Source organism: Ananas comosus, linkage group 1 (assembly GCF_001540865.1).
Source record: "Ananas comosus cultivar F153 linkage group 1, ASM154086v1, whole genome shotgun sequence".
Classification (NCBI taxonomy): domain Eukaryota; kingdom Viridiplantae; phylum Streptophyta; class Magnoliopsida; order Poales; family Bromeliaceae; genus Ananas; species Ananas comosus.
In genome coordinates this window covers 15,599,703-15,624,917 of record NC_033621.1, presented here as the reverse complement: position 1 = coordinate 15,624,917, position 25,215 = coordinate 15,599,703, and the positions used below count along the sequence as shown (strand labels likewise).

General features: G+C 39.1%; 1 protein-coding gene and 1 pseudogene across 1 annotated transcript; both read left to right on the top strand.

Moving 5' to 3' along the window:
- LOC109720966 (probable calcium-binding protein CML48) lies at positions 3,757 to 12,878 on the top strand. Its single transcript, XM_020248347.1, has 5 exons — positions 3,757 to 4,477; positions 5,805 to 5,851; positions 11,805 to 11,980; positions 12,408 to 12,426; positions 12,542 to 12,878. The coding sequence occupies exons 1-5, from the start codon at positions 4,003 to 4,005 to the stop codon at positions 12,644 to 12,646; spliced, it is 822 nt and encodes a 273-aa protein (XP_020103936.1). The 5' UTR covers positions 3,757 to 4,002; the 3' UTR covers positions 12,647 to 12,878.
- LOC109718480 lies at positions 24,009 to 24,921 on the top strand (annotated as a pseudogene).

Sequence of the window (25,215 nt, the reverse complement as noted above, 5' to 3'; positions counted from 1 at the left end):
GCGATCTCCGCAGATCCGTCCGTCAGATTTGCGAACGGATTGCACCGGTGCGATCAGCACCTCGGAGACAACAAAGCTGCGATTTCGTTTCGTCTAGAACGGCCACAGATTCACGACAAAATCCAACCTTCTTCGAGTAGAAGGAAACACACACATAAATACATATAAAACATGTATTTTTGGATTTTCTCGAAATCCGTGCGTCGAACTCAAAATCCGTCAGCATCATTAGCTCCAGAACAGCTGACCCGGTCGAAACGAGCTATTGGACTGCTATGAACAGAGTCCGGTACGAGCCAGAAGCCAACTTCTCACCGCGGCTTCTCCGGAAAATCGAGTTACTATTCACTTTAAGTGAAACTTGGAAATCGCGTAGAATTTTCGTTTTAACTCGATTTCGCCCGAAACTTGACGAGTGCTTTTGTAATTAAATTACACACAAAAACATCGTCAACCGAGAGTTTAGTTACACTGCAAAAATCTCAGTCCTCACATTAGTACGCTAAATCTGTTTCACCGCGTTGAAATGCATTAGATCCTTCATCAATAATATTCTTTAAAACTGCACATGTTGCCTTAAACATTCTTAGCAAACTTGTAATAGATTTGAAGTGTGAACTCCAATGAGTATCACCGGCCCTTTGCAAAGCACCAACTTGATTGAGTCCGGTCCCTATCTCAAGCTCATTATTTTCAATCAGTTCGGTAATTTCAAAATTATGAAACTTCTGTACTTCATCATTTCGCTTGGTAGAAGATCCAACAATGTTGACAATAGTACTTAATTTTAAGTAAAATTCATAAACCTCAAGAACATTTTTAGATGCCGCAACCAAAACCAATTGGAGACGATGGGCTAACCAATGGATATAACAAGCTTAGGGACAATCATTAGAATTTATGCTTGTAATCCATTCCATTCACCTCTCAAATTACTCGGTTCGTCATAAGCTTGGCCACGAATATTTTGAACATCAAGGTTATAATGAGAAAAACGGAATAAATTACATTTTTCACGGTTAATGCTTTAGTATCCGAGATGTGAACAAGACCAAAAAATCTTTCCTGGACAAAACCTTGTACAGCAACAAATCTCAAGACGATATCTAACTGCTCTTTTTTTGACTCATCGCGTGCTTCATCAACTATTATAGAAAATTTCGAGTCACTAGTTTCATCTCGAATTTTTTTTCTTACTTTCTCCGCTGGAACTTGCAAAAATTTTTTTTACGTATCCGACGAAGTATAAGAAGTATTTTCTAAAATAACTTTTGCCATATCTTCATTAAGAAAAAATAACACATTCAATATTTCCAGAAAATTACCCCGATTAATAGATTCTTTACTTTCGTCCCTACCTCTCATAGCATATCCTTGAAAAGTATCTAACTGTAATTATTGATGCTTTGAGGCGTAAATAATTGTTTGCCCTTTGTTGTGACGTATGTCTATGAAGCACATTTTGAATATGTTGAGATTGTTTCATCAATTCTTCGCAAGCTCTTTCGGCAACTTTATGAGATGAGTTTGATTCTTTACCTATATAATTTAGAAAAACACATCTTTTTCTATCTTTAACTTTCTCTAATTATGAAAATCGTCAACAGTGAAGGCATTTTGTGAAGAATGTCCATGTGGCTTGTTAAAAAGAAAATACGGTAGACAAAATGCGGCATCTTTGGTTGGAGAATATTCTAACCACGATTTTAATGATTCCAACCATGAAGGTTGAAAGCGGCGCTGATGAAAATGAGGCCCACTTTTTGGATATTCCAAAAGTCTCGGTTGATATCGACTATTGATTATATATGCCCGTCAAACTTCATCACATTGCTCAACGAGATAATTCTAAATTTGAGGTTGTAATCTAGGATCACTCTCAAAGGGTATATTATTAGCCTCCTTAACTTTTATTCTTGGAGATTTCAAACGACAACTTTGGAAACTGAAGCATTCTTGTTCATTAGCTTCCGAGTTTTCAATATTTTTTTTTTTAAAAAAGAATCGAGTGTAGTTGTCTTTCCTATTAAAACAATAACAGTCTAGAGATCTACAAAAATTATGTCAAAAAATTAAGTATTAAAATCTAATCTATATAAGATAACTTGCAAATTATGTAAAATTATGTAAAGAGAAAAAATCTAAAAATAAATTATAAATACTAATTATTTTACTAACAGTCAGTTCAGAAAAATAAAAAGTTCTTATTCATAAAGAAAGAATTCATAATAATTCAAAATTTTGGATCTACTATTGTACTTTGTATTCTTCATAATAAATACTAAAAGTCTAAAATCTAATAGATTGCCATTGAAGGCCCCAAAATTTTTTAAAAAGTTTTAAAATTAGAATTTAAACATGAATACATTATCATTATTATCATAATTATTGATTATGATTCAACAATATATGGACAACTCATAACTCAATCATTAATAATCAAGAAGCAAACATTAAACAATTAATAACTTAATACTAAATGCAATTATGCAAAGAAAATTAGATTGCTAAAATACTCTTATTAAAATAAAGTATGAAGCAATCCAAAGGAGAGAGAGATTATGAGTCTAATTAGATTTTACTATTTTGGGCCACTGCAGTTGAACCGGAGTTATCGGACGAGGCGAGCACCACCGGCGGTCGGGACTCGGTAGTCTGGCGAGGCGGGGGTCGGGGAGACAGATTGAGAGAGAAGAGCAATTAGGATTTGTGAAAGAGAGAGAGAGAGAGAGAGAGAGAGAGAGAGAGATTAAGAGAGATTACTCTTTATGTGTGCCTGTGGGCGTGTCAGCATGCGGAGGCGCGCGGGCGGCGGCGTCATGAATGCCTTGAGTGGAGAGTGAAGTCTTGGCCCACAAGCCAGCAAATTTTTTCAACAAAATTTCATTTTGGTCCCCTAAGTTTGCAATATTTTAATTTTCTCAATAGCTTAGTAATGAATTTTCTTATAATTTTAAAAATACGGGGGGCGGGGAGGGGCCATGGCCACTGTTGGCTTCCACATGGCTCTGTCCCTGACGGCATGGTTCTTCGAGAGGTGCAATGACAAGGTGAACTCAGTTGTTTTTGGAGATGATTGTGAGGAGAGAAAGAATGAGGAAAAGGTGGGGGGTGTTAATTTTTCTAGGTATAAAAATATTTTAGTCGGATGTTGGAACATCTAGAGCAAAATTGCAAAATTCAAAAATACAAAATAAATAGATTATTTTTATGTATAAAGGCCAATATATTATTTTACTTTTATGTAATTTGTAAATTATAAATATTTTGAAATCCCACTTAAATAAAAAAAAATTACGTTGAAAAAGTTATAAAATAACAAAATAGCCTAGTTTGGTATTGTGATTATTTTTTATTTTTTAAAAAAGTTGTGTATCAAAACGTGAAGGAATGAATAGTAAATTGGTTTCAATCTTTTCATCCAATATGTTTACTTGACAATAAAAAGTAAAAATTTTAAAATAATTTTTTTATTTCTAAAATTTTTTAATAAATTATGATTTTTTATTCGATCGAATATATACATACATACATTATAAGCTAGTCAACTAGGGCCAAAAAAAAAAAAAAAAAAGTCGGAACACATAAGAATTATGTAAAATTGATATTTTAAAAATTAAAAAATTTAAAAAAGGAATTTTGTTTAATGGCAAAATGAAAATCGCTGGACACGACGGCAGATTGATTTCAGCAAACTTCTAAGCGGAGAGATATCTCGTCGCAGGCTCTAATCAAAATCACGTTCTTGCTGAAGAAAGAAGAAGCTTCCGCGATCAGAGGCGAAACTACGCGCGGCGCGCCGACTTTGGTGCGCGGTGAGCTCGACGAAATTCCGCCACGACCCGACCTCCCACGGAGAACCGAAGAGGCGAAATCCCAGTAATACAATCCGACCGCCTCTCCCGACGCTTCTTCGTCCTCGTCGGCTCTTCCGATTGCGCAAACCCTAACCCTAACCCTAACCCTAACCATAGACCTAGAACTCGTCGGATCCCATCATCCATGGCCGAGTTCAATCGATACCCCTCCCACTCCTACGCTCCCTCCGCCCCGCCCATGCCGCAACCCTACTCCTCCTCCTCCCAACCCCCCGCGGCGGAGCCGCCGCACCACTACCACCAACCTCCTCCTCCTCCTCCTCCTTCCTATGCCCATAGCTATTCCTCTTCCTCCTATCCTTCTTATTCCCAGGGCTATTCCTCTTCTTCTTCTTCTTTCTCCTCCTATCCTTCTTATACTCAGAGCTATGCCTCCTCCTCCTATTCTTGGGGCGGTGGCGGCGGAGGAGGGTACTTTCCTCCTGGGACGCACCCGGAGATCATTAGGAGCTTCGAGGCGGTCGATCGGGACCGGAGCGGCTTCATCGACGAGAAGGAGCTCCAGGAGGCGCTCTCCTCGGGGCACCACAAGTTTAGTATAAGGACAATTCGATTGCTTATGTTCCTCTTCAAGAATCCCACTCACCCTACCAAAATAGGTTTGAATGTGCTCCCTCTTCCCTGTGTTTCTAAATAAGATAATTTAGGCGGCTAACACCCTGTATTTTAGTTCCTGACCAGATTACCTGCGAAATTTTTTTTAAAAAGATGCATTAATTTTCTTCTTACACTTTGCTGATGTTTCAGATAGGTACAAATTGTTGTGTTAAGGTGCAAAAGTTTTACTGGAATGATTTTATGCAAGTCAGTTATATATCTAAACATGTAAGTTACAATTTCAGTAATAGATCGAAAACTAGAAAAAGGAGAATTTCTGTACTAGATCTACTAACATTGGCAAAATTGGTAGTTCATTGCACAATTTTTTCACTTTGTGTTATTCTACTCTGCTAAATATAACCGGTGTCATTTGCCAACTAGTCCCAGTCAAGTTTTGCACCCACATTCGGCAATCATCTTGACTTCTTGGTCTATTTGAGATAGTGGTGAAGTGTAGGTTCAAAGTTGATGTAATTTTTTATGGAAGTTGAGGCAATTATTTGTGTGCTGGGGATAATTTAGACACATACTAAATTTCAAAAGGATATTTGAAAGCCCCTACTTTTTTATTGGTTTTATTTGGACTGAGCAACTGACCGTAGTTACAGCAAAAGAGGATAATTATTTTGTTTGTGTTGGGTTAACATCTAGAATTTGATTTAATTTCACAGATTTTTTTATTAAATCTACTAGCAAATAAATATTAAATTAGAGACGAAAATAAATTGAAAGAAAAAGGGGTTTCGGGAAATGGCCTGTTGAGGCGTGCGATGCACTGTCGCAGAGTAACTTTAGTCCCTCCACATGCGAGTCTCCGGCTAGTTGCTCTAGCGATACAACACCTCGGGTTATCCTGATCTCCTTGATTGCACGGTCTCAAAGGAGTACTTAATTGAACGTAAATCCTGTTTTCAAAATCCCAACTCAATAATAGAAAAATAACACAGACAAAGAAAAGAGGAATGAGAAGGGAAAGAATCTGTTAGTTAGAATTTCTGTAGATATTTATCTTTTCTTCCCTTTTTTATAATATAATGTTGACGGTCCAAACGACCGTTGTGGGACGTTATGATAAAATGGAATCCACGATCCGACGTCTCGTGAGAAAGTGGGATATGTTACCACTTTTTCCGGTTAGAGGAGAGAGGAAATTACGTGGGCCCAATTTCCTCATGTTAAATATGTTGTATTTATATTAAATCTTTTACCGATATGTTAGATTTAAATCAAATCGTTTAAATTAAACTAATTCCAACAGTTGTAAGGCCTAATCATCTTAATTTGGTGTTGATTTCTAATATTTTGTTTTGTTTTATAATTTTGAAGGACCTGCTGACTTTGCTGCTCTCTGGAATTGCCTTGGTCAATGGCGGGTAAGATAGGCTGATACTTAATATTATCTTTTTTACTTAATCTTCTAATGCTTTGGAAGTATGCTACGTTGTGTGTTCTGAATAGCAAGAAAAGCTTCTCCATCTGTTGATTAGGTTGCATAAGATTTTACCCAGTGTTACCTTGATCATTTTACCTTCCTTCCCACAATCCAGATCATGCGTTCCGATTCACGATTAATTTACGATCCATATCACAAAAAGTGGCAAGTGGAGAATCCAATTGCTAGTTTATGTAAACAAAGTTTAATTTCTGAGATGGACTACAAAAAAAGAATTATACTGAGAGAGAGCCATTTAATCACGAAAGAATATACTGAATCAAACTTTGACAAAAAGAAGAAAGAATATACACTAATAATAGCAAAGTTATTAAAATTTTATATATGTTGATCCACATTAACATTCCTATGCAAATTGTGACCTGGGTTAGTGAAGTTACTAGATTTTATATGTCAATGACTATTCTAGTGTTAAGTGAACAGTAAATGATTAAGAAAGCAGTTATTCTGGATTTTGACATTGTATGGCCAATTTGACCCTATTCTCGATATGGAGAACCCATATGGTCATTTAAGATTTGTTTGGTTGCTAAATAACATTGTTTGTTTTTTAATAAGACAAAGCTGTTCTTTCGTGTGCTACTTCTATATGGCTAGATGAAAATGTTGCGGAAGAAAGTCTTGTTTATAAATCATGACATTCACTAGATGGTGCATCACTAGTGAAAACTTCTAATGATTTTCATGTACAAACTCTAAGAAGAGTGCTCGCTACAGACATACTATTTCCTTCAAGTAAAAAAGTGGCTTCTACTTACATTTTTTTAAAGAAATTTTTGAAGAGATCCTGTGGTTAAATAGGTAGAATGATATAAATTTCTCAAGTAGAGTGGCTCTACTAGTATAGCTAAGACAGACAAATAAAATGAGAGTGTAGGTAGATTTGTATGCTAGTTTGTTGGATTAAAAGAAAGAAATGTTTCCAATGGAAAAAGTGTGAAACAAAAGGACAATGTTTGATTTAAATACGTTTATAACCTGTACTGTTGGTGAACAAAATTTATTAGCAACGATATCATCATCGACTAGTTATGAAGTCATTATCTTCAATTAGGTTTTTTATCTTTTCGTGACCAAACAAATGTAGTTCTTTTTGGTGACGTCTTTTTCTTGTCTATAAGAACAATTTGACATTTGAAGATATGCCCAGTGGTTTATAGTAGAGCAGCTTAGTGTAATGATCTAGTAGACTGGCACTAATCGTTGTGTCCGAACCATTGGCTCAAAATGGTTAAACCTAGTTATTAGTATCAGAGTGCTAGCCATGTCGCCCACGTTATCTGTGGGGCTATTGGAGTGTCACAGACTCCTATTTAGACCCTGACATTTTTGTTAGGCTCAATCACACATATAGTCCAAGATCACAAATGATGGGAGACCTACCTTATACTTCCAGCTAACAGCCAAGCTCTTATACCAAATATAACGACCCAAGACACTAGTACTAATAACTCATTGGATTTAAACCACTGTGTCACGGACTTAGCGTTTTCGTTCGCAAAGCCCGTGCGGCGCCCACCTTTCCTGCTCGAAGATGGACAAGCCTTTGTCCCTGTTGCTAGCCCGGACCTTTGCGTCCTACGACTAAGTATGCAAAGGGAAATGACAAAGAGAAAGAGGCAGAGGTTCTCTCAAAAAAACTAAGTACTACACTACTTAGAAATGAGAATTACAACCTACAAACAGCATACAAACACACTCTCTCTTGTGTGTCATGGCCTTAGCCAACCCCACTATTTATAAGCCCAAAGGTGCCTTTTCAACTCACCCACTACCACATAACTCACCCATTATTACATACATAATGAGCCTACATAATGAGCCCTCATAAATGCCAAAAGCTCAAGAGTCACCCATAACTCCCATGAGTTTCATGACCCTTGAGTTTCCCACAGCGGGTTGGGTTTGGGCCTCTTTGACTACCCGATTCGACCCGTCTTCAATCCGAACTCGCTAAGCAGATTTGGGCCAGGGACCGGGCTGCATAGGAATTTTTCTAAGTCCCTGACAACCGGCTCCAAATGCTTAAGGCTAGTTATTAGTATTAGAGTTGGCCATATATAAGCCCCTCACGCTCTTCCACATTTTTTGACGTGGGACTATTGAGGTGTCGCATCTAGTGTAGGACAATTATGTCTCATCACGTTCATTATTTGATTTTGCATGCTATAATAATATGATGCTAAATTTATCATCTAGATCATCTTACCTATATTATCCTCATTTGCAGTAGTCGCTTTCTAATTTGAACTTTGAAGGAATCCTCATTCCTCAATGAAAGATTGTCAGTTGAAAGAGTCGCCAAAGAACATGATTGGCATCATAAAACATAAGCTGAAGATTGAGAGGATTCAAATAAATTAGAAGTTAGAGGCCTATCCAAATGTTTGCTTGTGTTAATATCAAATTTATTGGGTTATAGTTACTGTCAATATTGATTCAATTTTTTTTTCTATTATGTTGAGTATGGGTGAAGACATTAAAATTTGAAACTCAGACAAGATGTATTATGTTGATTCAATTTTTTGACAACATGTATGACAAACAGGCTCAAGCAGACTTAAAACGAAAATGATATGTTATGCATGTTATGAAGTATTAGTTCATTTGGTGCTCTTAGAGCTTTGCTCCAGCAATTTTCGCATTTTTGGGTGATAGATTAGGGTTTTCATTTTGATGAAGTTTTCATCAAAATTACTTACTTTCATGTTAACTTCTTTTATCGGATAACTATATAAGTAAAGAAATAGGATAACAAGGACACATTCCTCTGCATTTTAAAATGCTATGTCTGTCACACCCGGGGTCCAGCCGAAACCCCCCCGGTACGCTACAGACCCGCCGTATACCTAGTGTATACAAGGCGTCTATAAAACATACTAGAAATATCAAATCACATAATAACCATTAGCAAGATATCAGAGCATAAGACATGCTATATACAAGAGCTAATAAAAGTATAAAGTACATATACAACTCCCAAAATAATGCATACATCCAACAGTCTCAACCAACTAACGATATACATGTGGTTGTCTCTATACAAAAGTACATAACCCTCTCTAGCTCACTCAAAAAGAGAGGTGATCACCTAGCTGGACTCCGAGCTATGCCTAGCTAGACGCGACCCCCTTGCCGCGGTCTCTAGCCTCTCCCGCTGTGGATAGCTCTGTAAATACAACAACAACAAATAGGGTATGAAAACTATTAGTCAATAGTTCTCAGTGAGTAAGCCGCCGACCTCAGCGAATTACACCACTAGGTTCATGAGGCACAAATAGTAAACATGTATGACTGTAACATGATATAAATAATAATCTAGTGAACAGTAGAACTACTATGCCTCCAATGCAGCTAACATTATGCAACAGATAAATGAGCTATTCTATAAGAGTAAGCATGCTATATCATCTCGATGAATGTATACCGTCTATTAGTGACCATTTTGTTAACACAATTTAGTATCATTACTCAACTCATAAGGACTTACATAAGGTAGTCTGGCTTGCGCCGCGCTTAATGGCCCCATGTTAGTATACACTCCCCACGGCAATCCACTTCGGCATCCAATCCCGCACGGACGAGCATGATGTCGCGTAGGCTAACTTCGGAGTGCCGGCTTGTGGGGAGCGGCCCTCACAAGCATGTGCGAATGAGCACAATGGCAAGTAAGCATACAAAGCTCTCAATCGTCATGTCTCAAACATGGAATGTACTTTATCGACCTATAGGTCGGGATCTAAGTCCAATATCAAATGCTAGTTATCAACTAGATTATAACTAATAACATCACATTCATGCTATATGCCAATTTTAACTTGTCTATACAAATATGCTAACCATCATATAATGCATGTTTCATAAGTTCAATGCATACAACTCTCTACTTTATAGAGATATACCCTTGTACCATGCTGTAAATACATCTAAGTTATCCAACATCTCATTTATAATGCTACTAGCATAAATATGCATAATTTCTAGTAACATAACCATAACAAAAACATAGGGGGAATTCACCCATTTCGGTGAGGTCAAACCCACCGACTAGTCGCCGACTTGTTTCGATCTCTCGAGCAAAGGTGACCTCTAGCCTTCAAGCACCCTAATAACCATTTTAGATTCATTAGGAGCTTCAACGGAAATCTCTTACAAAAAAACCTCAAGAATCTACTTAACCTAGGTTATTACCTAGTATGGAACCAAACCTCTTACCTAGTATGGAACCAAAACTTAAAGCTACTCTTCACCTCAGGTTGGGCACTGTAAATCCAACCTAAAAGAGTTAAACAACAACCAAATAAGTTCCACAACCCTGCTATGAACTTTCTCAAAATAACTCCAATACTAATACTAGTAAGAAGTTAGGTATCTAACCTTTCCAAGCTCCAACTCAGTTACTTCCTGAGTTAGGTTTGAAGATCTACTCTCTTCCTCACTGCTACAGCTCCTCCAAGATCCTCCAAATCAGCTAACTTAAGGATAGACAAAGAGAATAGCTTAAATCCACCAATTTCCACTCAAAAATGGAAATAAAATCTAGAGAGAGAAAGAAGGGAGCTTACCCTGTTTCTCCAAGTTTCAGCACAGGAAAAACCCAGCTGGGGGTCGGTTTGAGGGCTTTAAGAGGATAAACATCACTGCAAAAAGACCAAAAACCCATTTACCACCTCACTCTGCTGCATTGAGTACCGGTACTTGGGTTGAGGTACCGGTACCCGGCCTTCAAACAGCTAAAACTTGAGAGCTGCGCAGCTGGATTTTAATACAGAGTACCGATACCCATGCAATGCCGTACCGGTACCCAGCTCCAGCTTCTCAAACCCGAGAGTTACACATCAGGCAACCCTCTGAGGTTCCGGTACCACACTCAGGTACTGGTACTCAACACCCAAACCTGAGATTTCCAGGTTTTAATGTCAGTAGCTCATCCTGGCACTTAAAACATTTAAGTTAAATGCCAATAAACTCTCAAAACATTTCGAGTAGCTACAATTACTTTTCTAACACTAGAACATTACAATTTGCTAACGTTCAGTGTACTACAATATCAGTCTTATCTTGAATCTAATGCATTATCTATGATTTGTCGACACTTTAGATGATTTACAACATCAACTATGATCCTATTCTTTCGCTAATAGAAAGTGAAAATTTGGACGTTACCAAAGAAATCTTATAAATGTGGCTAATAGTTTCTTTGATATTCCTTTATGTGCACCATTTCTGTTGGGTCAGAATCCTGGAGATCAAGGCATTTGATGTTCCTATGTGTCTAAACAAGAAAGAATAATTAATGGTGCAACCAACTTTCAAGTCAGCTATATTTCTGAAACTTTACCTAGTGATTTGTTTGCTAACCCCCGGATCTGTTATTTAATTATATACTTTTGACCTAGAGGAATAGCACTAAAGAAGCCAACAACTAAAAAAATCTCGAAGAAGGCCAAAACTCAATAAAAACCTGTATTGATCTGATGAAGCATGGGGAAAGCTGAATAAAATGCCAAAACTATTGAATTAAGAAGTGGTTTGATTAGTTCTGGCCGATCAAGGGGATTTTGATCATTTTTTACCAAAAAATAAACACTAGTTATCTTCTCTTAAACAAGTATTATTGCAAGCTATAGCCCAAGCAAAGAAGACATTTATATTAAGGTTAATGGGCTGATACCAGGCATATAATAAAACAAATCTAGTTATGAGTTTTACTTTAAGGAGACATGCTCATAAATTTGGGGGATATTGCTCATTAAGACATGGCATTGAAAATTTGCAGTCAATTAGGATAGAACTGAAAGGACGAACAACTTTTCTCTTCATCAATTGCTTATTAACGGTCTACTAATCAACTTTGTCCTGTTTCTTTTCAGGCCATATTTGACAGATTTGATAGAGACAGAAGCGGAAAAATCGACTCAGAGGAATTGAGAGAAGCACTTCGAAGTCTTGGATATGCAGTTCCACCTTCTGTTATTGAGGTGCTTATATCCAATTACACTGATGGAAGGTCTGGCAGGGGGGGTCTCAACTTTGACAACTTTGTTGAGTAAGTAATCATTGCGTAAAGATGTACAGACATTATCTGTAATAGAGCATATTTTGGAATCGATACCTGAACTTTTAAAATTTTGAGTTTACTACCTATTTACTACCTCCCAATTATAACTTAGCTGTACCCATAACCTTTTTGACAGAATATTTTGTAACCTGATGGAATATTCCATTATCTGGCAAAATATTGATTTTCTGGAAGCAAATTGTTTAGTTCTAATAGAATTTGATGGAATTTTCTGGCCAAAGGAGGTTTAGATAGTAAAATCAACGTTTCCACAGTTCAGCTTATCTGTTTTAGAATGCGCTATATTTCTGGCATGGCTCGTATATTTTACATAATTATTTTTCAAGAAGGTTGTGAAGCTTTAAGTCTGATTGATCTTAATAACTCTTTTGTCCAAATTTTATTCAATATGCAGATGTGGGATGATTGTCAAGGTGCGGCGAAGAACATGTTTCGAGTCCATCATCCTTTTATTTACTTAATTTGGAAGCTCAGTTTGAGGTATATAACCACGACTTTTTAACCTTTTCGTTTCTTTCAATTATTCAGGGTTTGACTGAGAAGTTTAAGGAGAAAGATGCTCGCTACAGCGGCTCGGCAACTTTTACATATGATGCCTTCATGTCGATGGTCATTCCCTTCATTGTTCCTTAGAGAGATTAGTCTTTTGTGTTATGTCTGTAAAATCTCGGTCCTTCTGTAAATCCTGTTTTTTTAATACCTGTTTTGACACAATCACACAATTTGTTCTTTTGTACAATGTTCGCTTGGTTGATAAATGCATGTGATGTATAGTTAGTTTCCTTATGGCTGGAGTGGCTATATTGTTAGATTTGTTTATACGCTTCAATGCCAGTAATATTATTTCATTTTGGTGCCTGTATTATGTACAGTGGTTAGATCATTTCACTACATTTCATGATATATTATTTTTCTATTCTGGGATTGATATTTTAGAATTTTTTTTTTTATTAGTAGGCTTAAAGAATATTACAATTATAAGCATAGTTTCATAAAAAAAATTATTTACAAAATTAGTTTTATGTAGTAGATCATTCACTGTGTTTTTTTAATATTAAAATTACTTTTAGAGTTTAATTCTACACATATTTTAGAGTTCGGCTGTGAAAAATATGTAAGTTATGTAGGTGGTGAATACTTTATTATTTTTAAAAAGTGGTGAATCATTCACCTTATTTGTCGCTTTGTTAAAGCAGAGAACTAAGTGTTTAGACTATTTTTTATTATAAACAAGTTTTGTAGGCTTAGTAGCCCAAAAAGCTTGATATTTTATGGCATATATCCTCAATGGTAAGAACTGTTTCTACTTTGTTAACTGAGCTTTGGCACTTCCTTGGAAATGTGATGTTAAAGAACGCTTTGGGTGATCTTATTAGTAGGCTGTTTGGCGAACCCTCTCGTAAGATTCATTAAACGTAGATAAGAAGCCATAATAATAATCAACACTAGTTTCACGATCTGAAAGGAACAATTCCTTTAATATCATATCTCTAGCATGCTTTTTTGCATCTCAATGCCAGAAAAGATTTTTATTTTTCTTGTTTTTCTCTGGTGAGTGATCCTTGCTATTATTAACTAACCAAGAGGGCTGTTCGTTGCAAGCGGTTACTCGGGTTTTGTAGTTTTAACCATAGTTAGTTAATTCGGATTTGACAAAAATTCGGTACGGGTATAATTCGGATAAAATTCGCCTTCTAATTTTTAAGTTCGTTGAAAAATACGGCTAAAAAATAGATTCGCCAATTATTCGGATACGTGATTTATACGGATATTATACGTTCATCAATTAAAAATTCGGGATAAAAAATTCAGCTATTAAATTAAGTTTTTTTTTTCTCTCAAGATTTATGTTATTAGTATAAATACTTATATTTCTTAAGAATATAAGAATAAAGAGCTACAAAATTAAGCTAATTAAGTAAAAAAATAACAAACTATATTATGCCTCAAAATAAATAAATAATTAAGAAAATAAGATATTAAGATAGTCCATAAGAGATTAAACTTTTTTGATCGACTGATTTATTTATTTTTTATTTTTTTTTANTTTTTTTTTTTCTTCTGTTTTGGGAGAGCCACAACTCACAAGGCCTGTGAGGGCCACGAGCCGCGTGGCTGGCAACCCTCGAGCGCGGGGCCGATTGTTGGCCCAATGGCCATTTTTTGAACGAATTATTCGCGAATCACAAATAATTCGCGAATAATTATTTTTCTCCAAAAAATCGCATTTTTTTTCCCAATTTTTCAGAAAAATACAAAAACGGCCATTTAATACGTTTTTTCAAAAATTTGTGAATAATTCGCGAATTAACTAACCATGGTTTTAACTAGGTATTTTGGCAGATACATTCAGTATATTTAAATTACATTCAAATTAGTTGCAGTTCTAACTGTAACAGCTAACAAAAAATATATATATTATAACATTTAAGAAAATAAAGACATATTTAGGCTATTAAATTTTTAAAAAATAAAGACATATTTAGGCTATTAAATAGAAGAAAAATAAGACCACGCTGTAAGTTAATTACATCCGAGCCAAATAACCCTTGTGTGAGTAACACTATGTGACAAAACATTTGCATAGATCTCACCCCTACATTTTATACATTTATACGTCCTTTTGTTGGACTTTGAATGGAGCAAAAAATTAACTCCAAAATAGTTTTCTAATTCTATTTTTTAACAATGAAATTGTCAATATAGTGTAGATAGAAAGACACGCACTTAAAAAAGCAGTTAGATCTATGCTCTATTTGTTTGGTCAGATATAATAGAAAGCGATGATACATATAATTTGTTTAGTTGCTTACAGTTGAGAATTATATTTACAAATTCAACCCTTTAGATATCAAGGGTGAGATTATCCCTAATATTGAAGGAAAAAAACATTTTCTATTTAAAAGATAATTAGAGAGGAAAAGTGCCTTTCGTCATAATAATTATCTAATTATTGTAATTGGAATGGCAGCCAACTTAACCATAGTTCAACTGCTGTTACAAAGTTTTTTCGTACACTTTTAATTGCTGTAGTTGGATTCAAATATACAAAATCAAGGACTATACATACTTGAATCTGTATGCGATTATAACTATAATGCAATTGCAACCATATATTTGAAAGGGCTTAAAAGTGTCTAAAAATATTGGTTGAGGCCCTAAAAAAAAAAATTCTTTATTACAATATTTTGCAGAAAAATTACACACGTGAATTGGAAACTTACATTTGGATCGATTAGTAGACGTGTAACTTGTTCTTTGACCCTACTTTCAAAACCTTTTGCTAAGGACAAAAAAAAAAAAAGAAAAAGAAAAAAGAAAAGAATTGATGAATTGTGTCTTATTGTACAGAATAGAACAACACCAAACCTTACGTTTTAGGTGCTTTAATTGTAGAGTAGCTCCTACGTAAATATAAAGCTGTATAAAAAAGTACAACCCTGTAGAAGACAATTGCAAGAACTAGTTCTATGTGACAAGATGCCGTCGTTGTGGGATCAAAGCAATTCATTTCATACAAATTTAATTGTCTTAAATTTGCGCATAAGCCACGGCAAGATGTGGCTTGTGTTCGCAAGCCTTAACTCTTAAAAAGTCCTTCAGACTGCGTTTGATTGGAGAACTAAATTTTGAAGAATAATTTTTGTTGTTTCCGAGTATAGCGAATATTTTGGTATAAGATAGAACAATTGTAAATTTGTGTTACAATGCATTCGGGGTATTCTAGAGGATATCCTTAGTAGCGTTTGGATAAAAAGTCTAGAACAATGTCTAAATATATTTTTAAANTTAGTAGCGTTTGGATAAAAAGTCTAGAACAATGTCTAAATATATTTTTAAAAATAAAATAATTAATTTATATTAGTATATTTTATATAAAATTAGTTATAAAATTATTTCATATTGTAATTTATAATATAATATTTTATATAACAGTTTAATTTAAAATAGCATATTTATTTTATTATATATAATAATTTATTTTATGTAATAATGTCACGTCCCGTATTACTACGTTTTTTCGGGTACGCCAACAGACCCGCCGTATACATAGAAATTTTCGATGTATACGAAGCGATAGCTATACCTGTAATCAAATGATAGTTATAATCAGAAGTATAGAGCTGCTAAACGGAAATATATTTATAAATATAAAGGGATTCTGGTACATGAAAAAGTCCACGACTTACTCGCTCTAGCGAGTACCACAATAATATAACAGTATGTACAGAGAAAGCCCCCAAAACTACCTCTGGCTGGTACTCTTCAAGCACGACAATACGACTGGTAGGGATCTAACTCGCGACTCCCTTCCCACGATCTAAATAAGAAACAGCAGCAGCCGTAGACGAAGACTCTACAAAAAGGTATCAACAACTGGGTGTGAGAACTACTATAAAATAAATAGTCCTCAATGGATACCACCACCGACCTTAACGGCCCACCCACTAAGTCTACAGAAAGATGTGCAAAGGATAGTAAAGAAAGCTGGAAAGAACTTTACAGCTACATGCTACTATACTATCGCTAACCAATGCAGACTATCTGTAGATATAGAAATGCATCATACTGGCCCAATCTCACTGACTGTGATACGGCCGTCTCTCCTGTCGAAGCTACCTCGTACACCATCCCGTGTCCAGAAAGCCATCTTGGAAACATTTTCGGCTCTCACCCTCAACCGGTGGTAATCCGACAGAAGATCAAACTAAAAGACATAAGATCCTTGCAGCTGATCAAACCGATCATCGATGCGCAGCAAAGAATACTTGTTCTTGATGGTCACTTTATTCTACTCCCGGTAATTCACACCCAATCTAAGTGTACCATCCCTGAAGAATAACATCGCCGCTTCCCAAGGCGATACACTAGTTCTCACATACCCTTCATCCATCAGATCTTGAAGTTGCACCTTGAGCTTCCTCAACTCTGCTGGTGCCATCCGATAAGGTACTTTTGGGATTGGCGCAGTTTCAGAAACCACGTCAATCACAAACTCAATTTTCCTATCCGGCGGCATAGTCGTCAGCTCTGGGGGGAAGACATCCGGGAACTCACAAACTATAGGGATATCCTCGAGCTTCGGTGCTGCCGTAGGCACCTCTACTACCGTCGCCAGGAAACGATGCACCCTCGACTCATCATCTGTCTAGCTTTCGCTGAAGAGATCCAAGTGGCAAACAACTTACTCTTGCAGCCTTTGAAAGTGAACTCTTCCGGCCTGGCTCGAGGAACGCCACCATCGTAGCTCCACCGTCAATCGTCGCATAGTACCGCGCCAGCAAATTCATGTTAAGCACTACATCGAAATCCTGCAACTGCCCCAAGACCAACCGGTCTACGGGCATACTCCACAAACCTAGCAGCCCAGGACAAGACCAACAGCACTTGACCACCTGCAAAATATGGTCAAGAATTTGCACCTCGCGTGCATACAACAGCGGCCCTATCTCTAGTCTATGCAATGACGCATATGCCCGATTAACAAAAGAATGTGATGCACAGGTATCAAATGATGCATGAACTCTAATATCAAAAATCAAAATGATACCTGCCACCACACGGTCTGCTGCCGTGAAATCCTCAATCTAAGCTTCATACACGCTGCCACTCGATGCATGCTGTTGCCGCTTACTCTTCTGCGGCCCTACAACTTCCTACGCCCGACTGTAGCTCGGCGGTGCTCCAAAAGTCTGCTGAGATACCAGCGGGGCTGATGCTGTCAAAGGTACTGGCGATGCCGCTTGAGGACAAGCTGCCCGCATATGGCCTGGCTGTCCACATCTAAAACACCAGCTCTCTTTCTGCTCACAAGATCGAGAGCAGTGCGGTCTACCACAAATAATGCACTGCGGAGTCCTCTGCTGCTGTGGCTGCGGATGAGACCCACCAGACCGCTGTCGCCCCGAGAACCGACGATCCTGAGACCGTGATCGTGGAGGCCTCGGCGGACGTCTACTGCTGGTCTATCCTTCGTCATCTGGAACCGGGCGCTTTTTATCCCGCCTTTGCTCCGGCACCGTTGCCAACTCCTGGACTGATATAGCTCCTCGCTCTACCCAGAGTGCCTGCTGCACGGATGCTCTTGGCTCAATACCCGACTGCTGAGTGACTGTCTCGCACATCCTCTACAACAACGCACACTGCTGCCTGATCATCTCTGTCAAGGCAGCCAATTGCTCTCTCAAATCCGCGGGTGCTCTCGGTCTCTTAGGCTCTAACATCACCGGCGGTGCGGGCGGATCTCGTGTCAACGGTCGACCTTGGCGTTGATAAGGCCTCATGGCCACCTGAAACCAAAGCAAGGGTCAGATACAGAACACAAACACTCTTGACCCAATCTAGTGAAAGTCTAGAAGATCGTTCCTGTTTCCCCTCAAAACTATACCGCTTGCAGCTGACATATTTTTCTTGGCAGAAATAGACACTCTTTCAGTCACTCCCTCCACTCAAGGAAGAGTTAAATAAAGCAATCGCTGACTTTCGCGATAAATCACGCCTTTTGCGTCTTGTCTTCCTAAGGTTTGCCAAACCTAGGATTTGCTAGGTCCCAACGACCTAATACTAAGCTCTAATACCAACTTAATCTGTCATGCCCCGGATTACTACGTTTTCCCGGGTACGCCAACAGACCCACCGTATACATAGAAATTTTCGATGTATACGAAGCGATAGCTGTACCTGTAACCAAATCATAGCTACAACCAGAAGTATAGAGCTGTTAAACGGAAATATAGTTATAAACATAAAGGGGTTCTGGTACATACAAAAGTCCACGACCCACTCGCTCCAGCGAGTACCATGACAACATAACATTATGTACAGAGAAAGCCCCCAAAACTATCTCTGGTTGGTACTCCTCTAGCATGATAACAAGACTGGTAGGGATCTAACTCGCGACTCCCTTCCCACGATTCAAATCAGCAACAGCAACAGCCGCAGACGAAGGCTCTGCAAAAAGGTATCAGCAACTGGGTGTGAGAACTACTATAAAACAAGTAGTCCTCAATGGGTACTGTCACGCCCCGATGCCGCTACCAATTTGGTCCGGTTCGGGCGCGTCGAACAGACGCCGAACGGACAGAGCCTCTTCTGTCCGCCCAAGGCTAAGAAACCAGATTATGTACAGATAAGCGCCCAGAAATGCTTAGATAATATACATGATCGAACACGATGCACACAAGTGCAGTACATCTAAGAGTAAGAACCACAAGTGATATACTAGTGTATAAAGAGAGATAGTCTAACTATTACAACCATTCAATAATTACATCATCTGATTGCATTACATTTTTCATCTACCAAAATGTAAATACATATTTTCCTCAAAATACAAGTAGCTCTCCTATATCTATCCAAAACATCTAGTACCCGAGGGTACTCTAATGCATAAGGGAAAAGCTATCAACTAAGCTTACTTAGGGCGCTATGCCCTTACCGCGGTCCTCGCTTGACTCGCCTCTGTGTGTACCTGTACCCCAAAACCACACGGGGTGAGAACTATATAAATATAGTTCCCAGTGGGTTTGGCCGCCGACGCCGCCAGTTTTCCCACTAGGTCTAAGCTGGTACAGATAGAGAGATAGATAGATATACAAAGATGAACTGCAACTACTCTATCATGCCATCAATGATAATAATGCATACAACAACTACTATCATGCTAGTATCATGTCATGAGTATATAAAGGTGCATAGTAATGTAAACTACAACATACACTATGTCTACTCAAGGTAATAATGCAAGTCTACTATGCATTTCATGTTTATTACCCAATCCACTTGGTTAACTCGAAGGTTAAACCCTCGATTCACTCTCAATCTCATAGGTGAGGAGAAACTACACTTGCACACCGAGACCGTCTGCGGGACAACTACGTCTGCCCCTTGTGAAGTACTCCGGAGACTCATGCCTCGGTGGAGCGACCACCGACAAACAAAAACAGACTAGTGAGTATGATCCAATCCTCACAAGAGGATACCTTGTCTACTAGGGTCAATGTGCCTCTGCTGCACAATCATGATATATAATCAATGTTGGGACTTCTACTATCCTTAAGTTCATGTCAAATTTACTACACTAGACTCGATGCCACTCGTTCGATCATTGTAGTAAGTTTCCTACTAGTTGACATGCCACTCGTTCAAATTTAGTGTTACTACTACACTAGTTCAATGCCACTCTACTAGGCTATCATATGTCCAAGTTCGGCCCTTTATGCCATTATAGGATTTCCATGTCACATGACCCAATCCTGATGCTACCCTAGTCCACGTGTTCAACTCATAGTTACACTACTAGGAAGCATGCAAGGGAAAGGAAATACACATCTATCAACCCTATAATGCAATATGATCAACACATATATAACTTAGACATAAAAAGAAACCCGGATGCTTCGGGATGACACCCCCGACCTTTTGCGTATAAGGAGGCTCTAGAAGTGCGCTTCGGCGTCCTCTACGACGAAGCCTCGGTCTTCTTGGTCCAAATGATGCTCAATCGGCCTTATTTTGCCGATAGCTCTTGACCCGCTCGACGAATCGAAATTCCGACTTCGCCCCCGCGTTTCATTACCTAGCAATTAGATTTACAAGGCCTCAAATGAGATCAATCCCATACTTGACCAAAAACCTCATTTTTGGTGCCCTAGGGTTAGCATCAAGCTAAACCCATCTCAAAATCCTAGGTTCTAGCTTCAATCCTACCATTCATGGTGCTAGGGATCCATTTGATCCCATCCAAAGAGCTAAAACCCAAAAACCCCAAATTTCACAAGCTAGGGTTAGAAGCTTACCTCTAGGTTAGCTTAAAAGAGAGAAGAGAGGATGAGGGAGAAGTCCAAAAGCTTCCTTTTGTTGATCTCCTTCTTCTTCTCCTTCCTTTTCTTCCTTCTTTCCTTCTCCTTTCTTCTTCTTCTTCTTCCCTCTCTTTTCTTTCTAGAGAGAGAGAGAGAGAGAGAGAGAGAGTGTGAGGGAGAGAGGGAAATGAGGGCTGAGGGAGAGAGAGGGGTCCCCCATGCCTCATATTGTAACAATATCCCAATAGGCCCCTCACCTTTTCACTCTGTGGACTGCCCTTACTGGGCATTCTGCGCGCGGAGGGACCGGTCTCCCCGACTTGGGACCGGTCCCCGAGAGCTTCAGCTCGGGTCACGCGTTCGGGTACCGGTCTCTCCCAGAGAGACCGGTCCTCGGGAGACTGGTTCCTTCCTGAAAGACCGGTTCCCGAGAGCTGGGACTTCAGGACTTAGCCAATTTTTTGGCTTTTCGCGCTGGGATCACGTTCGGGAACCGGTCCCTCCCTACCAGGGACCGGTTGCCTCAAGCAACCCCACGACACCAGCTGATGAGACCGGTCCCTCCCTGCCAGGGACCGGTCCCCGAGAGCAATTTTGCTCCAGTGCGAGTTTTGCACTATTTGCTCTCGTGGACTTATTTCAATGCACCTTTGGTGATTTTAATATCTTTGGCTTTTCCAAAGCTTACAAAAACGACCCTTGGTCGGTTTTACATGAAGTCTAACTCTCGTATTTCGAGAATTCACTTCCTCACAGGTACCGCCACTAACCTCAACGGCCCACCCACTAAGTCTACAGAAAGATGTGCAAAGTATAGTAAAGAAAGCTGGAAAGAACTCTACAGCTACATGCTACTATACTATCGCTAATCAATGCAGGCTATCTCTAGGGACTGCGATAAGACCGTCCCGCTTGTCTAGGCTACATCGTACACTACCTCGAGAGTAGCCGGTTTAAGTAAAAAGTCCGATAGGACTGGTGTGACTCAAAACACGTCACAACCTCACTGAGGGTAGAGAAAGGCGTCACTAACTGCCACTGACCCAACCTCACACGGGCTGCCCAAACGGACCCACCCTGCCTGTATCCAGCTCAAGAACCGTCCAAACAGAAACTGCGACCTCATCGCACTGAAAACCTCATTCCGAAATGGCATTCGTGGGCGCGACCCAACCGAGTTTACAAGTGTCTCTGCCAAGTTCAACCAGGCTCTCACAGGCTGTAATCACTGTAAATGGTTCAAACTGATCTATCACTAAAACTCACGTGCCCTTGGCACAATCTGATGCAAAAATGCAGAAATCTGGATCTACTGTCAACCCCGACGGCACCCGACGGTCCAATACAATCTAACTTTACTGTAACAGCTCACTCGGCTCCTCCGCACGAGCGTAACTCAATATACACTCATCCGAGTATCCACCTCGCGTTAACAGCGGTGATATAGAAATCTGGATCCACCGTCAACCCCGACGACGCCCGATAGTACGAAACAGTCTATATACTACTATAAAACGAGCTCGGGCTCCTAGCACGAGCGTAACCTCAACCTACATTAATCTGGGTATCCACCGCATACTAATAGCGGCGATACAAAAGAACCACAGCTCCTAAAGCTAAATCTGGTAACTTTTTAGAAAATGACAGTGTAGGATTTAATGGTTTTCTCCTAAGTCAATTCCAAGTCCAGCATGCAAAATAATGCTAGAATTCAAGGCTCCAAACTCAGATTCAATAACACTATGCAAATCGATGAATTGAGCTACTAACATGATACTACACATAAAACATACATGCTGACAAATCTCAATTTAGGAGAAAATCCGACGATTCTAGTAAACATCAACCCACCTAGAACGCTCGTCCAACGTCAGCAAAAAGACAACGGAGAAACCCGCATGCCGGCTCGACTCCAACGGACTCCACCGGACTCAACCACGGCGCGTGCGCACGATCCTCCAAAGACAAGCGAACAAAGACTAAGATCTCTCTAAAATCCCCAAAGAAATAAAGGAAAGGAGCTAGAGGGAGAAAGAGAGAACCAACCTGTTTTCCCCAACTTCAGAGGCCTAAAGAGATAAGGCTGGGGTTTGGGTTGGTTTTAATGCCAACAAAAGACCAAAAAGCCCCTTACCTACTCACTTTCCAGTTGGAGTACTGGTACCCAAATTGGTTATCGGTACTCGGCCCCTTATTTCGCTGTCGTGCGCACTGGGTACCGGTACTCGCTCGATACAGTACCGGTACTCGGGCTCGGTACCGGTACTCGACAGGTCGGTACTGGTACTCAGCATCACCTCACGCAAACCCGAGAGCATTCTGTTTTGAAATCCCAGTAGGGTACCGGTACTCTTCTCTGATACCGGTACTCAACACTGAAATTGTGTACTTTGCAGATTTCAATGTCAGAACTCCACTCTAGCCTCGCGTTGAGTCTGTTTTGGGTCTATTTCGTGCAAAAACGACTCCGACTTGTCCCGACACTCTCCAAATATGCCGACAAGCCGCAGATGCTGAAGTCACGCTAACAACGAAACACCGGGGACACTACAAATAATTTATTATATATAAATTATTCATAATATATGTAATGAATAAAGTATAATACAAACAATATCCTAATAATTTTAATTAATAATAGAATAAATTTCAATACAAATTAAAAAATATATATATAATATGAAAAACTAATTATATATATATAATATTTAATATAAAAAATAAATAAATATTAATATATAAATAATAAAATTTAATAAAATGAATAATATATTAAATTTAATTAATTTATATTATATAATAAGATTTAAGTATAAATATATTATCATAAAAATACTATTTATCTTTTTAAATTTATTTATTTATCTATTTATCTATAAAATAAAAAGAAAAACAAAGTTGTTCTAAGTTTCCCTAGGAACAATTTTTAACGGGTTGTTCAAGAACAACCCAGAACAACCCGTTTTGACTGGAACAACCCGTTCCACGAAGTTCCACTAGCATTTGGCTACAAATTGGAGGATATCCCCTTTTGTTCTGGGATATCCTGCGTGCCAAACGCAACTCAGTGTTTATCAGTTGAGTACTCATCAAACTTTTTCTATATATAGAGAAGTTCTCAACCTCAACTAATCATCAAAACATCGGCTTCCACTTTTAACCTAATTTCATTCATTACCTTTCCAATTGTCTACATGGCAAAGAGATACCTCACATCACTTCCTCTTCTCGCTGCGCTAATAACGTCGCTCGTCGTGAGATCAAATGTAGGAAGGATAGCAATATACTGGGGCCAGAACGGCAATGAGGGAACTCTAGCCGATACCTGCGCAACAGGAAATTACAAGTACGTGAACATCGCCTTCCTCCCGACCTTCGGCAACGGGCAAACTCCGACGATCAACCTGGCCGGCCACTGCGACCCCAGCTCCGTCGACGGCTTCACCGCATTAAGCCACGACATCCGCTCGTGCCAGAGCCGTGGTGTGAAGGTGATGTGAGGCAATCGATTACGCTCGAAGCTTAAGCATATAGATAGAAATTAATGGCGTTTTAATCGTTTATATTCAACAGGTGATGCTCTCGATTGGGGGCGGCGCGGGTAGTTACTACCTAGCTTCCTCGCAGGAAGTGATGCAAGTCGCGGAGTACCTCTGGAATAACTTCTTGGGTGGCTCGTCCCCTTCACGTCCTCTCGGCGATGCAGTTTTGGACGGCATCGACTTCGACATAGAGGGAGACACCAACCAGCACTGGGATGAACTTGCCAGATACCTTAAACCCTACAGCAAGGGCAGAAGGAAAGTTTACTTAACTGCAGCCCCTCAGTGCCCGTTCCCAGATGCTTGGGTTGGCGGTGCACTTAACACGGGGCTCTTTGATTACGTTTGGGTTTAGTTTTATAACAACCCTCTGTGCCAGTACAATCAAGGAAATACTACAAATTTCATGAGCGCGTGGAAGCAGTGTCTATCGATTTCGGCGAGGAAGATTTTTGTCGGGCTTCCAGCCGCACCTCAGGCGGCCGGAAGTGGGTTTGTTCCGGCCGGCGATCTCACTTCCCAAGTGCTTCCCATTATCAAGAAATCAGGCAAGTACGGGGTTTGACGCTAATTGGATCTAATTTTGTTTCAAAAGATTAGAAATTGTTCAGAATCACTTTAAAGAGTATTCCTAAAAGAATATAGATTAGTTAGAGGAGGGTATGTGTAATATACCGAAAACTCGGAAAATAAAAATGTCGAACTTTAGTCAAATTGACTAAAGTGCGAGGATGGAACACTTCGGAAAGTCCGAAGGTGTTAATATGATCAAAAGTGAGTTGTGGAAGGTTTTCGAAAGCTAAAGAATCAAATTCTGCGGAACTGCAGGTTTTCAGCTCTCGGGGACTGGTCCCTGGTG

Excerpts from the sequence above, each read along its gene's own strand:
- LOC109720966 (XM_020248347.1), top strand. The coding sequence starts at position 4,003 with ATGGCCGAGTTCAATCGATACCCCTCCCACTCCTACGCTCCCTCCGCC. Across the intron at positions 4,478-5,804 it reads CACTCACCCTACCAAAATAG|GACCTGCTGACTTTGCTGCT; the intron begins GTTTGAATGTGC and ends ATAATTTTGAAG. Across the intron at positions 5,852-11,804 it reads ATTGCCTTGGTCAATGGCGG|GCCATATTTGACAGATTTGA; the intron begins GTAAGATAGGCT and ends GTTTCTTTTCAG.